The sequence below is a fragment of the Bos grunniens genome, chromosome 10 (assembly GCF_055505025.1).
Source record: "Bos grunniens cultivar Pamir isolate PY7600 chromosome 10, Bosgru_T2T1.0, whole genome shotgun sequence".
Taxonomy (NCBI): domain Eukaryota; kingdom Metazoa; phylum Chordata; class Mammalia; order Artiodactyla; family Bovidae; genus Bos; species Bos grunniens.
This window is the reverse complement of record NC_141174.1, coordinates 16,277,006-16,290,961: the sequence shown is the minus strand read 5'-3', so window position 1 is coordinate 16,290,961 and position 13,956 is coordinate 16,277,006. Positions and strand designations below refer to the sequence as shown.

General features: G+C 38.5%; 1 protein-coding gene across 50 annotated transcripts in view; it reads left to right on the top strand.

Annotated features, from left to right (window-relative positions):
• Positions 1-13,956, top strand: part of TTLL5 (tubulin tyrosine ligase like 5) — a 316,623-nt gene that overhangs the window by 69,784 nt on the left and 232,883 nt on the right. For 25 of the 50 annotated variants that reach the window (XM_086319523.1, XM_086319552.1, XM_086319531.1 and 22 more), the window contains exons 16-18: positions 1,826-1,867; positions 11,309-11,422; positions 11,677-11,768. In XM_086319523.1, the coding sequence (XP_086175649.1) occupies positions 1,826-1,867; positions 11,309-11,422; positions 11,677-11,768 (248 nt within the window). The remainder of the gene's footprint in view (positions 1-1,825; positions 1,868-11,308; positions 11,423-11,676; positions 11,769-13,956) is intronic. The other 25 variants (XM_086319545.1, XM_086319536.1, XM_086319563.1 and 22 more) reach the window with 1 other exon arrangement.

The window sequence follows — 13,956 nt, the reverse complement described above, 5'->3', positions numbered from 1 at the left end:
CTTTAACCTTTCGTCTTATCCAAAAGGTCCCCTTTCCTCCTCTCTTCCTATCTGGACTGATTCCCTTACCTGCTCAGAAGTTTGGAGACCCTTTCTTACTAAACCCATTCCACTCTGTCATGGCCTTTTCTTTTCATTACAACATTATTTACTGGTTCTCAACCGCATTGTTTTGCCTTCGTTGATTTGTTGCCTTTAAATTGTCCAGTACTCCTCTGTGAGACTGTAAGCTCTTTGAAGGCAGAAACAGCTGCTATTTCTCCCCATTCCTCCTCTTTCCCTTGTTTTTTCCCTACTGCGTTCATCCCACTTCCACTTTAGCCCTCCATCTCTCCCTTTCCCTGCCACTCCTCTTCCTTTTGTTTGCTGGTCTCATTTAGAGTACTGCTACTTCTGTTTGCTAAGCTTACATGCATTATTTATTCAGATAGCTTTTCATTAGAACAGGGTTTGAAACCTCAAAATGCGTCTGAGGATTGCAGAGTAAACAGGGCCAGGTATGATACACGAGTGCCGTGACTGCAGCCGAGTGGGTAGTGCATGCTTCACATTAACAGGGCAACTCTTACTTCTGTGCTTTAGCTGATCACTGCTGTGAGTTGTCAGATGTTCTTACTTTCTAGAGAAATCAGGAATCTTATTTTAAAATACTGACAACAAGTTCAATTAAAAAAATAATACTTTGCAGATGAAACATAGTATGTCGGTGAGGTGGATTTAGTTTGCAGGCTGCCTGTGACCTGTTGCTTTCAAATTATTCCCTATTAGTATCAGTGCTGTAGTATAGAACAAGGTGAACTCTATTTTAAGGGGTATTAGATTAGAAGTGAAATCATGCAGCAATGTTGTACTTGATCAGTTGTATGTGTGTGTGTGTGTGCGTGTGTGTGCTCAGTCGCTTCAGTCGTGTCCAACTCTTTGCAACCCCGTGGACGGTAGCCCGCCAGGCTCCTCTGTCCATGGGATTGCATTGTCCATGGGATTCTCCAGGCAAGAAAACCGGAGTGGGTTGCCATGCCCTCCTCCAGGGGATCCTCCTGACCCAGGGATCAAACCCTCACCTCCGGTGTCTCCTGCAGTGCAGGTGAATTCTTTACCGCTGAGCCACTGGGGAAGTCCTGATCAGTAGTACATTACAGGTCAAAGGGTTTTCTTTAACTTTTAACAGAAAAGTAGAGGGTTTAACCTAGGTGTACTAGGAGAACTGAATTGAGGCAATCACGCATGTTCCTTTAAATTGTTTTCTGCAGTATCTGTGAGTCATAGGATTGTGTATAAAATATTACGAATGTTTCTCTGCGGCTTTAACAGAGTTTCTGCAAGTTCCACTCTAGGAGTAGCTGTATGTCAATCTTGAATGAATTGACCCCTTTTCTTAGCTTGCCTGTCAGCTTTTATTGGTGACTTTGCAAATAGTGAAGAACCTACTCGCTGTGTGCTCTGCTAACTGGTAGGTAACAGCGTGACTTTATCCATGAGCAGTCCACAGGGTAATTACTTAAAGGCTTAAGAAGCTGTAGATTAGTTCCATGTACTGTGTGAGACCATTTTACCAGGTGGACTAATACCTTCAGGATCTTCAGTACGTTACAGTGGGATTGAGTTCTCAGTGGTAAGAAGGTGAAGCTGGAATGATTATACCACAGGAGAATGCGGTGTGAAAAATAATAAATGCTCTAATCTTTCAAGTGCAAAATATAGGGCTTTGGCTTTTGTTCTCTGCTTGGAGATTATTTTTTTCTTTTTTATATTAGATGTAGGAGTTGGAAAATACAGGCATGTTAGGAGAAGATAAGGCTTTATTCCATTTTTCTGTCTTTTATAGCGTCCAGTATCTGCACAGTTTCAGTCATCAACCGTCAAGCAGGTAAGTTCTGGATCATGTGGAGAGTTCATTCAAACTTTTATCTCCATTCCCCAAATGGAAAGCCTTTTAGCTTCACCGTTTCACAGTATATATTTCATGCACCTGCTCCTTGAATAGTTTAACAATGTAAAATAGAATAAGTGAAAATGAATGCTGAGATCTTTTCAGATGTAGTATATAAAAGATGTTGCAGGGATTTCTGAATCCTCTTTTTCTGATAGTGATCATGCTGTGATGGAGGCAGCTGAATCCAGATGATGAACACAGTTTAGAGGCATATCTATGGCTTTGACTAAAATATTCCAGAAAGGAAATATCATCGTTCACAAGTCACCTTTCATTTGTTCAGGGGTCTTATGAAACATACCCTTGTCAGGAGCTTAATGTTGGAAATGTTTTCACATTGGATATTGGGCTATATTTGTTTGTTTGTTTGTTTTTTAACAGAAGCCTTTTCTTAAATGTAGTGATATGTAGTCATGAATCTTAGAAACGCTGCCATCATTACTATCTTAGTTACTAACTATAGAATAAAGACAGAATATTTGATCTCAGTCTCTGAATGATCAGCATGTGTCTTCCTTCTGTTCTTGTTAGCAGTATGTGAGATACACTGTCGCTTTCCTCTATGCAAATTTTTTTTAGCATCTTTTTGAAGTGATAGGATAGTAGTGAGGGGACTGCTCCTGCTATTTGATGCGTTGATGTGAAGGATGTAGATGTTCCCATTCATAAATGCGTCACTTGCAATTATTAATCCTTCAGTAAAAGGCTCCCGTATATATTTATTTTGGCGTTTGTACTCTGATACAGATTCTTTCAAGCTTGGAAGCTTGAATTGTAAGTTTCTAGCTATTATTTTTGATAAAGTGATTTACATGGTATATATGAATTCAAGAAATGGAAAAAAAAAAAAGACCTGCTGTGTTGTCTAATACTTGGTAACTGATTAGCATAGTTTTGTAATACAAGTTTTGTTGTTTAACTGGTGGAATTCAAAACTCTGTAAGGGTGTTTTGTATTTAGCAGGTACCTAAGTGTGCAAGCTCCTCTCCATGGCAAACAAAAACACAGACAAAACCCAAGGCTGTTGCTTTCAAAGACCTTATACTCTACCTATCTCTTGACCTAATCTCTTTAAGGAGAACATTAAAGTACTGTTTCATAGCTTCTGAACTTGACTCCAAAGAAGTGTCTTTGATATGGAATTCTAATCTTAATGTCCCACTACCCGTTTTAATTCTGTTCTACCTCTATTGCTTGAATAGTCATAAGTTGCAAACAACCTATGGACAAGCAAGGTCTCACTGTAGTGGTTAGGTATTTCAGCACGGCTCACATGATACAAAGGCTTGTGACTTTACTGGGGCAGTCTTAAATGTATTGAATTCTTAACTCTTATTGTCCTTTGCAATGTTCTCCTGTGTCCCTGTCTTTCTGTTAATGAAACACTTTCAAGTCTACAATAGTTTCATCAGAGCTAAGTGAAAAAAGAAAAGAAACTTAGCTCTGGCCATTTAGACTGTAAACATTTCTTTTTTTGGTGCTGTCAGATTGTTGAAGATACATTTTTTTACTTGTTGTCTGATAATTCCTTTTTAATGCATTATCTTTTTCTACATTTCTCCCTTCTCTTGAAGGCCTATGGTTTAATATTTTTCACTCAACAGAAATTATATTTTAGTGTTCCAAGGCAGGCAGTATTGTTTTGTGGAAGGAACAGGGACTTTGAGGTCAGATAGACCTGGGTTCGAATTTGAACTCTGCCAGTCACTAACTCTTAGACCTTCAGCAAGTTCGTTTATGTCTCAGGCTCACTTCCCTCATCCATCAAATGAGGGTGTGTATTCAGTCACTAAATTGTGTCTGACTCTTTGAGACCCCATGGACTGCAGCATACCAGGCTTACATGTCCTTCACTATCTCCCAGAGTTTGCTGAGATTCATGTCCACTGAGTCTGTGATGCTGTCAAACCATCTCATCCTCTGCCACCCTTTTCTCCTTCTGCCTTCAGTCTTTCCCAGCATCAGGGTCTTTTTCAATGAGTTAGTTCTTTGCATCAGGTGGCCAAAGTATTGGAGCTTCCACTTCAGCATCAGTCCTTCCAATGAATATTCAGGGTTGATTTCCTTAAGAATTGACTGGTTTAATCTTGCAGTCCAAGGGACTCTCAAGAGGCTTCTCCCACTCCTTTCTTACCATAATCCCATTTGTGTTTTACACAAATCACATTACAAATGAGGGTAGTAATACACAAATGGGGTTATGCTGACAAAGGAATGATCAAACATAGGGAAAATACTTGGGATAGTTTTGGACACACAGATAACCCTCAGAAGATTTAGTCCCCTTCACACTTTCAAGTCCTATTTTGATTTTTCCTTTTTCCATTGTCAGTATCTGGTGTTATTTTGATATTCACTTATTTGTAGTCATGTCTTTTCACATTTACTATCGTCAAGAAATGCAAATCAACCCAATTAATTTATTATTCATCCTCCCAGACACCAATACATATTCTAAATTCAATTCTTAATCAGTACCCAGTCACCTCCTAATTTGGTTCACCTCTACTTATCTTACCTTATAGTTGTCTTTTAACTGTGTTCAGCTTTTATTGGTGTATTTTATTTATTATATCATGATACTGAGTCCTGATTGGAAATAAAACTAAAAGTAAAAATTCTATGAAATTTTCACAGATGCTTCTCTAACATCCAGAGACATTAAATATTTTTGTGCTTTTCCTCCTTTTTGTTATTTTGTCCAAAAATCAAAATTTTAAAGCATGTTTTAAAATAAAGCAGTCTCCGTACTACTATTCTTTATGAACCCATTAAACTCTAAATGTTTATGGATTTTTTTTCTTTTAATATTTGTTCCATTATTTTACTAGGGATTCAAGTTAGACTTACCAGGCGGTAATCACCAGGAGCATACTTCTTACATTTTTGAAGATTGGTACCTCATTTGTTTTTTTCTAATCCTCTGGTACCTCCTCAGTTCTCCATGATTTTTCAAACATAATTGTAAGTGGTTTTGGTAAGTTTTTTTGTTTTTAAAGCCAGTTCTGTTAATAACAAGATGCATGTCTCTCAGACCTGCTGACTTAGGTTTATTACACATTTTCAGATGCTACATGTCTCTTTCTTTTACTGTAACACACACCTACTTACTTGCTTTCTTCCCTGCACCCCCCCCCCCGCGCCCCCCGTAATTTCTCAGTAGTGTACTTCCCGTTATCATTATATTTAAGACTTCTCTGTTAGCCATTTTTGGTCTATTTCCACCCAGATTTGTTCACATGTGGTCTTTTTTTGTTCATTTTCTTTCATTTGATATCAGTGATTCATTTCACTTCTTAAACTTGTCCTTCTTATTTTCTGGGTGGCAAGATGCATCACATATAAATTGATCTATTTCTAATCCATGTGTTTTTAACACAGAATTCCAAACTTTGTAAAATTGCGTTGGGAGATTTTTTTTTTTCTCTGCATGTGTTCTCTTTCAAACAGATTTTTTTTTTAACCCCTCAATTTTGATATCTTTGAGGATGCCTCACCATTTTTTTATTTTCTGCGTTCGTCCAGTTTTCTCCTAACTGGTACTTTTCAGTTCTTCCCCAGCAACAAAAGTTAGCTGTGTACGTGTTTCTTCCCTGGGTGTAGTTCTGTATCCTGAGTTGTACTAATGATATTTTAACAACTTAGATGCGTGTTGCATGGCAGAATTCTTACTGCGGCAGTTAAAAGTGTGTCTGAGAACCCAGTAGTTTAAATCTTGCGTCATCTAGCCAGAGGCAGTGGTTCTTTTTACGTTCAGAGGAGCCTTATTTCCTTAGTGTAGTCAGTCAATTCATTGCAGTATGTGGATTTATTCTATCTACTACCCGGAGAATGAAGCTGAGCTTTTGTGTCCAAAGTCAAAACCACAGAATGGCTTGCATTTAAACTATTTTGCTCTTATTTTTGACAATCCTGATGGCCTTTCAAGTCAGCCTTATTTCTTTTTTCTTTGCTTTTAATTTCTAAGTATCTCCTTGGTACTCATAAGCATTTTTCTTCTTTCTTTTTTTCTTTATTATCCTTTCTTCTCCCCTTTTTCTCTTACCTGTGTCTGTAATTCATTTGTTAAGGCTTCATTTCGTTAATAAGTATTTGTAGGTCTAGAATAGTAATGCTTTGCTGTTCCTGTATAAATACATTTCTCTATGAACCAGCACAACAGATATTATGTAGATTAAAAAATTGCTCTCTAATTTCAAATTTATTGAAAAGCTGAGGTTGGCAAAATATTTTTGACTTTCTAATTTGATTATTTTCCACTGGCTTCTCCAAAGACATAGGACACCTGGGTGGATGTTAGAGAAGCATCTGAGATACCTAGATTTCAGGAGCTACATCTTTTCACATTTCTCCCCCTCAGCCTTCTTCTTCTTCTTCTTTTTTTGTTTTTAATATTTATTTGGTTGTGCTGGGTCTTAATTGCGGCATGTGGGATATTTCCCAACCAGGGATCGAACCCAGGTCCCCTGCGTTGGGAGCACAAAGTATTAGCCACTGGACCACCAGGGAAGCCCCCCTCAGCCTTCTTAATAGTTGACACTGAGATAAATGGGTGAAGAGATTAAAGGAGTTTCCAGCCACGTTTTTTTTTCCTCTTGAAGTAGCATTGACCTTTTCTTTGCAGCCTTGTGGTATTTGTGGCAGTAAAAGAATAAAGACCTTGGTTCATGGAAGTTAACAGCTGGAGCATTCATCTAACAAGCACCATTACCCCCTCCTTTTTCTAACCTCCCGAGTACCCCGACCAGGAGCACCTGCTTGAATTCCTACACACCCCACTCAAATAACACTCACACAGGCATGCAGTGGCTTGAGTTAGGATTGTGTACTGTGAGTATTGTGAATGTGGGTCAGTGACAACTCTGAAAATGACTGGGAATGTTTTGAGGTGCTCATTCTTTGTGGGAGCAGGCTTAGATGAGTAGAGGAAGATTGCAGCAGCATCATAATAATCTCAATCTTTGGAAGCCAGCAATATCACTCTATCAGGAAGCAGTTCTACAAAAATGAAAATTAGGTCCTAGGAAAGCAAAAAAAAAAAAAAGTTTAAAAAGATAAAAAAAGAAAAATAAACAACAAACAAGCAAAAAACCCCTAATAAAGACAAGAGATTGAACAACAAAAACAAAAAAAGACAAAAAAGCAGAAAAAAAATTTTTTTTAATTGGTGGTGCTCATCAGATGAGTGACTTGATCAGTAGTGACTTGATCCATGTTCTTATAAATATGACGATTCCTTAAAACTATTCTGATAGGCAATAACTATTTCTTAAAATACTTCTATCAGTGACCTTGTAATACAGTTAATCAGCATTTTAAAGTAGCATTCTTTCTATTCTAAAATGCTTAATCTTTATTTTTATTTATATCATTAAAATGAATGCTTACTTCACATTCTCTTCTTTCATAATTTCAGAGGACTTTAAGATATCTTTAACTAGTGTGAGGTGATAAGGCAACTTGACTTTGGAGGTTTTACTGCCAGTGGCTTTCTGATCAAAGTCATGTTGTGACATGTGAGGTAGATAAGTCTTTTTGCTGCTGCTGCTGCTGCTGCTAAGTTGCTTCAGTCGTATCCGACTCTGTGCAACCCCGTAGACGGCAGCCCAGCAGGCTCCCTCGTCCCTGGGATTCTCCAGGCAAGAACACTGGAGTGGGTTGCCATTTCCTCCTCCAATGCATGAGAATGAAAAGTGAAAGTGAAGTCGCTGAGTCGTGTCCGACTCTAGCGACCCCATGGACTGCAGCCTACCAGGCTCCTCCATCCATGGGATTTTCCAGGCAAGAGTACTGGAGTGGGGTGCCATTGCCTTCTCCGTAAGTCTTTTTAGGAAACAGTAAATAATGTGTGAAAATGACAGACGTCCTCAAGACACCCATTTAATATTTTGGCTTTTCCAAATTATATGCTAAATAAGAACTCACACTTTAAAGATTTTTAAAAATGATTATATTGATTGCCTTCCTAAATTTTTAAACTTTCTTCTTAATTGCCCTGTAATCCCAACATGTGCTGTGTAATTCCAGGGATTAGAAGGGAGTTGAATTTTTTTTCCAAAATCCTCTGCAAATTTTAATTCTAACCATGGTTGATCTGTGTGTCAGCGCATTATTTATTTGTTCAAAAAATATTTATTGAATATCCTGCTCCATGCCAAGTAGTGTTCTAGATGCTAAAGATACCGCAGGAAAAGCTAAAGAGAGAAAAGTTCCTGCCTTCACTCATTGCTTGTATCTGCTGATTTAATGATTTTTCTTTCATGGATTTGCTTATCAGAAAATCTGTGTTTTATAACTCCATGCTGGTTTTGAAGATTAGTATATATTGGTCTCCCCTGTATCCAAAGATAAATCCAATCATGGTTATTTATATACAGGTAGACATTAGTCTGTATGCTACCATAACAAAATACCATAGACCGGGTGACTTAAACCACAGAAATCTATTTCTCACAGTTCTGAAGGCTGGGAAGTTCCAGGTCAATGTGCTGGCAAGATAGGTTTTGTTCTGAGGCCTCTTCTTTCGGCTTGTAGATGGTCATCATCTTGCACTGTGCTCTTTGTGCATATTCAGGCAGAGAGAGAGAGAGAACAAGCTCCCTGGTGACTCTTGTTTACAAGGCATTTATCTCATTAGACCAGTGCCTCATTCTCACGTCCTCACCTACTTACCTCCGAAAAGCCCTGTCTCCAAATACCATCACATTGTGTGGGTTACAGCTTCAGCATGAATTTTGGGGCAACACAAACATTTAGTTTAACAATGAGTATTGTTGAGGAGCTTCTCTTGTAACTCAGTTGGTAAAGGATCTGCCTGCTGTGCAGGAGACCTGGGTTCAATTCCTGAGTCAAGAAGATCCCCTGGAAAAGGAAATGGCAGCCCACTTTAGTATTCTTGGTTGGAGAATTCCATGGACAAAGGAACCTGGCAGGATATAGTCCATGGGGTTGTGAGTTGGACACGACTTAGCGACTAAACCACTGCCGTTGAGTGTAGCTAGAAATGTCAAAAGTGAGTTGTCAAAAAGCCTTTCCATAGATGTACACAAAGAGGCAAATAAACAATAGTTTCTGACAGTAAGATTTCTTCTCCGGTCAGAGTTACTTCTTGGACTCTTAGAGAGACAAATTGCACCCCCATTTCTTGGATTATTCATTCCTTATTCCCACTTGGCTGACTTAACTTGGCTGATTTAGTTATAAGCCAAGTTATCAGTTTTTTTAAAATAATAGTTTATTTTCACCTTTCATACATCTGCCTTCCTTTGTTGCCTTTATATTTCTCTGCTCTCATAACATCAAAATCACTTAAAACTTACGTTCTGCGACAACCTTCCTGATCATCATTAAGAAGCTGAAGTCACCCTGCTCATCTTTGGGGATCTCATAAGGAGCATGACCAACTGGGGTGCCTCCTTGGAGTACCCAAGGCAGTCATCCTAGATACAAGTCTCTTGAAGTCCAGCAGCTACAGAGTTTCTCACATCATAGCCTTGCTCGCATTTCTTTTCTGCATCACTGATAACTCTCATCTCAATATTTACCCCTCAAGTTCTGAAACATCCTACTGTCCAACTTTGTCATCGGTGACATAGCAGATTGCTTATTGTTTTTCTGTCTTATGTCTCACTTTTCCTAGCTCTCCTTCCCGAGTGTTAAAAGAATATAGTGACTTCCTGAAATAAACACATATCTAATCTTCAGTTCAGTTCAGTCACTCAGTCATGTCCAACTCTTTGTGACCCCATGAATCGCAGCACGCCATGCCTTCCTGTCCATCACCAACTCTAGGAGTTTACCCAAACGCATGTGCATCGAGTCAGTGATGCCATCCAGCCATCTCATCCTCTGTCGTCCCCTTCTCCTCCTGCCCCCCAATCCCTCCCAGCATCAGGGTCTTTTCCAATGAGTCAGCTCTTTGCATGAGGTGACCAAAGTATTGGAGTTTCAACTTTAGCATCAGTCCTTCCAGTGAACACCCAGGACTGGTCTCCTTTAGGATGGACTGGTTGGATCTCCTTGCAGTCCAAGGGACTCTCAAGAGTCTTCTCCAGCACCACAGTTTAAAAGCATCAATTCTTTGGCATTCAGTTTTCTTCACAGTCCAACTCTCACATCCATACGTGACCACTGGAAAAACCATAGCCTTGACTAGACGGACCTTTGTTGGCAAAGTGATGTCTCTGCTTTTTAATATGCTGTCTAGGTTGGTCATAACTTTCCTTCCAAGGAGTAAGCGTATTTTAATTTCATGGCTGCAGTCACCATCTGCAGTGATTTTTGGAGCCCCCAAAATTAAAGTTTGACACTGTTTCCACTGTTTCCCCATTTATTTCTCATGAAGTGATGGGACCAGATGCCATGATCTTCGTTTTCTGAATGTTGAGCTTTAAGCCACCTTTTTCACTCTCCATTTTCACTTTCATCAAGAGGCTTTTTAGTTCCTCTTCACTTTCTGCCATAAGGGTGGTGTCATCTGCATATCTGAGGCTATTGATATTTCTCCCGGCAATCTTAATTCCAGCTTGTGCTTCTTCCAGCCCAGTGTTTCTCATGATAACTCTGCATATAAGTTAAATAAGCAGGGTGACAATATACAGCCTTGACGTACTCCTTTTCCTATTGGAACCAGTCTGTTGTTCCATGTCCAGTTCTAACTGTTGCTTCCTGACCTGCAAATAGGTTTCTCAAGAGGCAGGTCAGGTGGTCTGGTATTCCCATCTTTTGAAGAATTTTCCACAGTTTATTGTGATCCACACACTCAAAGGCTTTAGCATAGTCAATAAAGCAGAAATTAGATGTTTTTCTGGAACTCTCTTGCTTTTTCCCTGATCCAGCGGATGTTGGCAATTTGATCTCTGGTTCCTCTGCCTTTCCTAAAACCAGCTTGAACATCAGGAAGTTCATGGTTCACGTATTGCTGAAGCCTGGCTTGGAGAATTTTGAGCATTACTTTACTAGCGTGTGAGATGAGTGCAGTTGTGCGGTAGTTTGAGCATTCTTTGGCATTGCCTTTCTAACCTTACATTGAAGTTATTTTCAGATTTTTTTCTCCCATATCTTTCAAACTGTTAGATTTATGTCAAAACGAAGATTAGGAGTAAGTACTAGCTTAGGAAGCCATGTGGGTATCTTTCTTTTTTGTGTGTCTGTTTCAACCCATAGTGTTTTCGTTCTGTCCTTTTTTCTCTTCTTTGAATTTACTAACTTTCATCTGTTTGCCAGGATTTCAGGCTGAGAGATCTATTACAGAAAGTGGGCTTTGGATTTGAGCTTATACATATTATGAAACATAATGGTATTGAGGGACTGACTAGAGGGAAGTGAAGAAAGACGATGGCAATACATTTTCTTTTTCTTTTTTCTTCTCCCTAGCGTTCCCGTCCACTCTCCGCCAGTGATGCGGAAATGAAAAACCTTGTGGGCTCAGCACGGGAGAAGGTGCCGGGGAAGTTAGGCGGTTCTGTGCTTGGTCTGTCAATGGAGGAGGTAAAGATGACTCCATCTCAGGCCTTTGTGGGTTAACATAGGGTTCAGTGAAAATTAGTGATTCATAATATTCATGACAGTCCTGTCTTACACGGAACATGGGAGATATAGCCTCTCAAAAACAGCGTCTTAAATGGAATTAATTTCTTCCTTCATGCTTCTTGCATATTCTTGGGTCATAACTCTGTCCTGTAACCACATGGATTACATTTATCAAAATAGGTGCTCATTTTATTTTCTCTTCCTCCATGTAGATCAAAGTTTTACGGAGGGTGAAGGAAGAGAATGATCGGAGAGGTGGATTTATTCGCATATTCCCCACATCAGAGACATGGGAAATATATGGGTGAGGTGACTACCTTTTTTTTTTTTTAATCTGTACTTCAGGTCCAGAGAATTGAATTAATTGTGATATGGTATCATCAGTGCTCTCCACTTGCTGCTTTTCTTATCTTAATTATTTGTAACAATAATGAATATTACTCCACCAGAGAACTAAAGCTTTAATGATAATTTAATCTACTTGTGCATCATTCCTCCCTTTTTGCTAGTTCCCTGCTTCCTTCCTTACTAGCCCTCTAACCCAGAATTAGATACTGTCCTAAATTTTGTGGTTGTTATTACCTTGATTTGAAAAAAATTTTTTTTACCTTCTGTAAGTGTACTTAAACAATATACTGTTTATTTTTAATCATTGTTGAGATCAAGTTTTCATGCAATAAAATGCATCCATTTTATTTTGTTTGGTGATGAATTTTGACTAATATAGCTATCAATTTCATCACCACAATCAAGATACAGAACATTACGTTACCTCCAGATGGCCTCTCATGGCCCTTTACAGTCAGTGCCTCTCATTACCCTGAGCCTCCAATAGCTACTGATTTGCTTTTTATAGCACTATAGTTTTTCTAGAATTTTATACAAATAGAATCATACAGTATATATTTTTCGATGTCTACATTCTTTTGTTTGGCATAATTTTGAGAATTGTCCATGTTGTGTGAAACAGTGGTAGTTCCTCCCTTATCATTATTATATACCATTTCATTGTATGAATATAGCACAGTTTGTTTATCTCCTCACCTTTGTGGAACACTTGGATTGTGTCCAGTTTGGGGCTGTTGTGAAGAAAGCTGCTGTTTCGAACATTCATGCACAAGTCTCTGTGTGGATACATGATTTTGTGTTTCTTGAATAAATACCTACGGGTGGAGTAAGTGGGTCATATGATAAGGGATAAGAGAAAGAACCATTTTACATTTACCAGTGATGCACTGGCAACCCACTCCAGTACTCTTACCTGGAAAATCCCGTGGACGGAGGAGCCTGGTAGGCTGCAGTCCATGGGGTCGCTAAGAGTTGGACACAACTGAGCGACTTCACTTTCACAGATTGGAGAAGGAAATGGCAACCCACTCCAGTGTTCTTGCCTGGAGAATCCCAGGGATGGGGGAGCCTGGTGGGCTGCCGTCTATGGGGTTGCACAGAGTCGGACACGACTGATGCGACTTAGCAGCAGCAGCAGCATGGGAGTTCCACTGGCTTCCTGTCCTTGCTAGCAGCTGGTATTGTCAAGCTTTTTTAATTTTAGTCATTCTAGTGTGTGTGTGTTTGTGTGTGTGTGTATAGTGTTTCTTTGTAGTTTTAATTTGTTTTTGTCTGATGAACAATGATATTGAGCATTCATGTGCTATTGGCCATTTTTGTATCTTTCTTTTTTCATTTTAAATTTTAAGATTTTTATTTTTTTATTTCTGTGTTATAGAGGACCCTTGATATAAGTCCTTTCCCAGATATTTTCATTGTGAATATTTTCTCCAAGTCTGTGGCTAGCCTTTTTGTTTATAATAGTGGCTTTCAAAATACAGAAGTTTTACATGTTAATGAAATCCAATTAACTAATTCTTTTTTAAGATTTTTGCATTTTGTGTTTTCTAAGGCTTTACCAACCCCAAGTTCACAAAGCCTTTTCTCTTTTGTTTTTTTCTAGAAGTTTTATAATTTTGGCTTTTATATTTAGGTCTATGATATGTATTGATTCAATTTTAGTGTATGGTGTGAGGTAAGGGTTGAAATTCCTTCCATATGGATGTCCATTTGTTCCAGCACCATTTTTTGAAATTACCTTATTGAATTTAACTTGGCATCTTTGTTGAAAATTAATTGAAATATATATGTATCTATTTCTAGACTTTATTCTGTTTCACTGATCTATGTTTTTGTCTTACTATCTGTAGCTTTATACTAAGTCTTGAAATTAGGTAGTGTAAGTCTTCCAACTTTGTTCTTTTTCACAAGTATTTTGACTATTTTGTGTCCTTTGTATTTCCAAAGAAAGTTTAGAATTTTTTTGTCAGTTTCTATGCTGACTTTTGGTTGGCATTACCTTGAACATATAGATTAATATTGGGAACGTGGATATTTTAACAGTTACTGAATTTTCCAAATCCATAAACATGATATATCTCATTTCCCTATTTGTTTAGGACCTCTTTGCTTTCTTTCTCTTAGCAGTGTTTTATGGTTTTCAG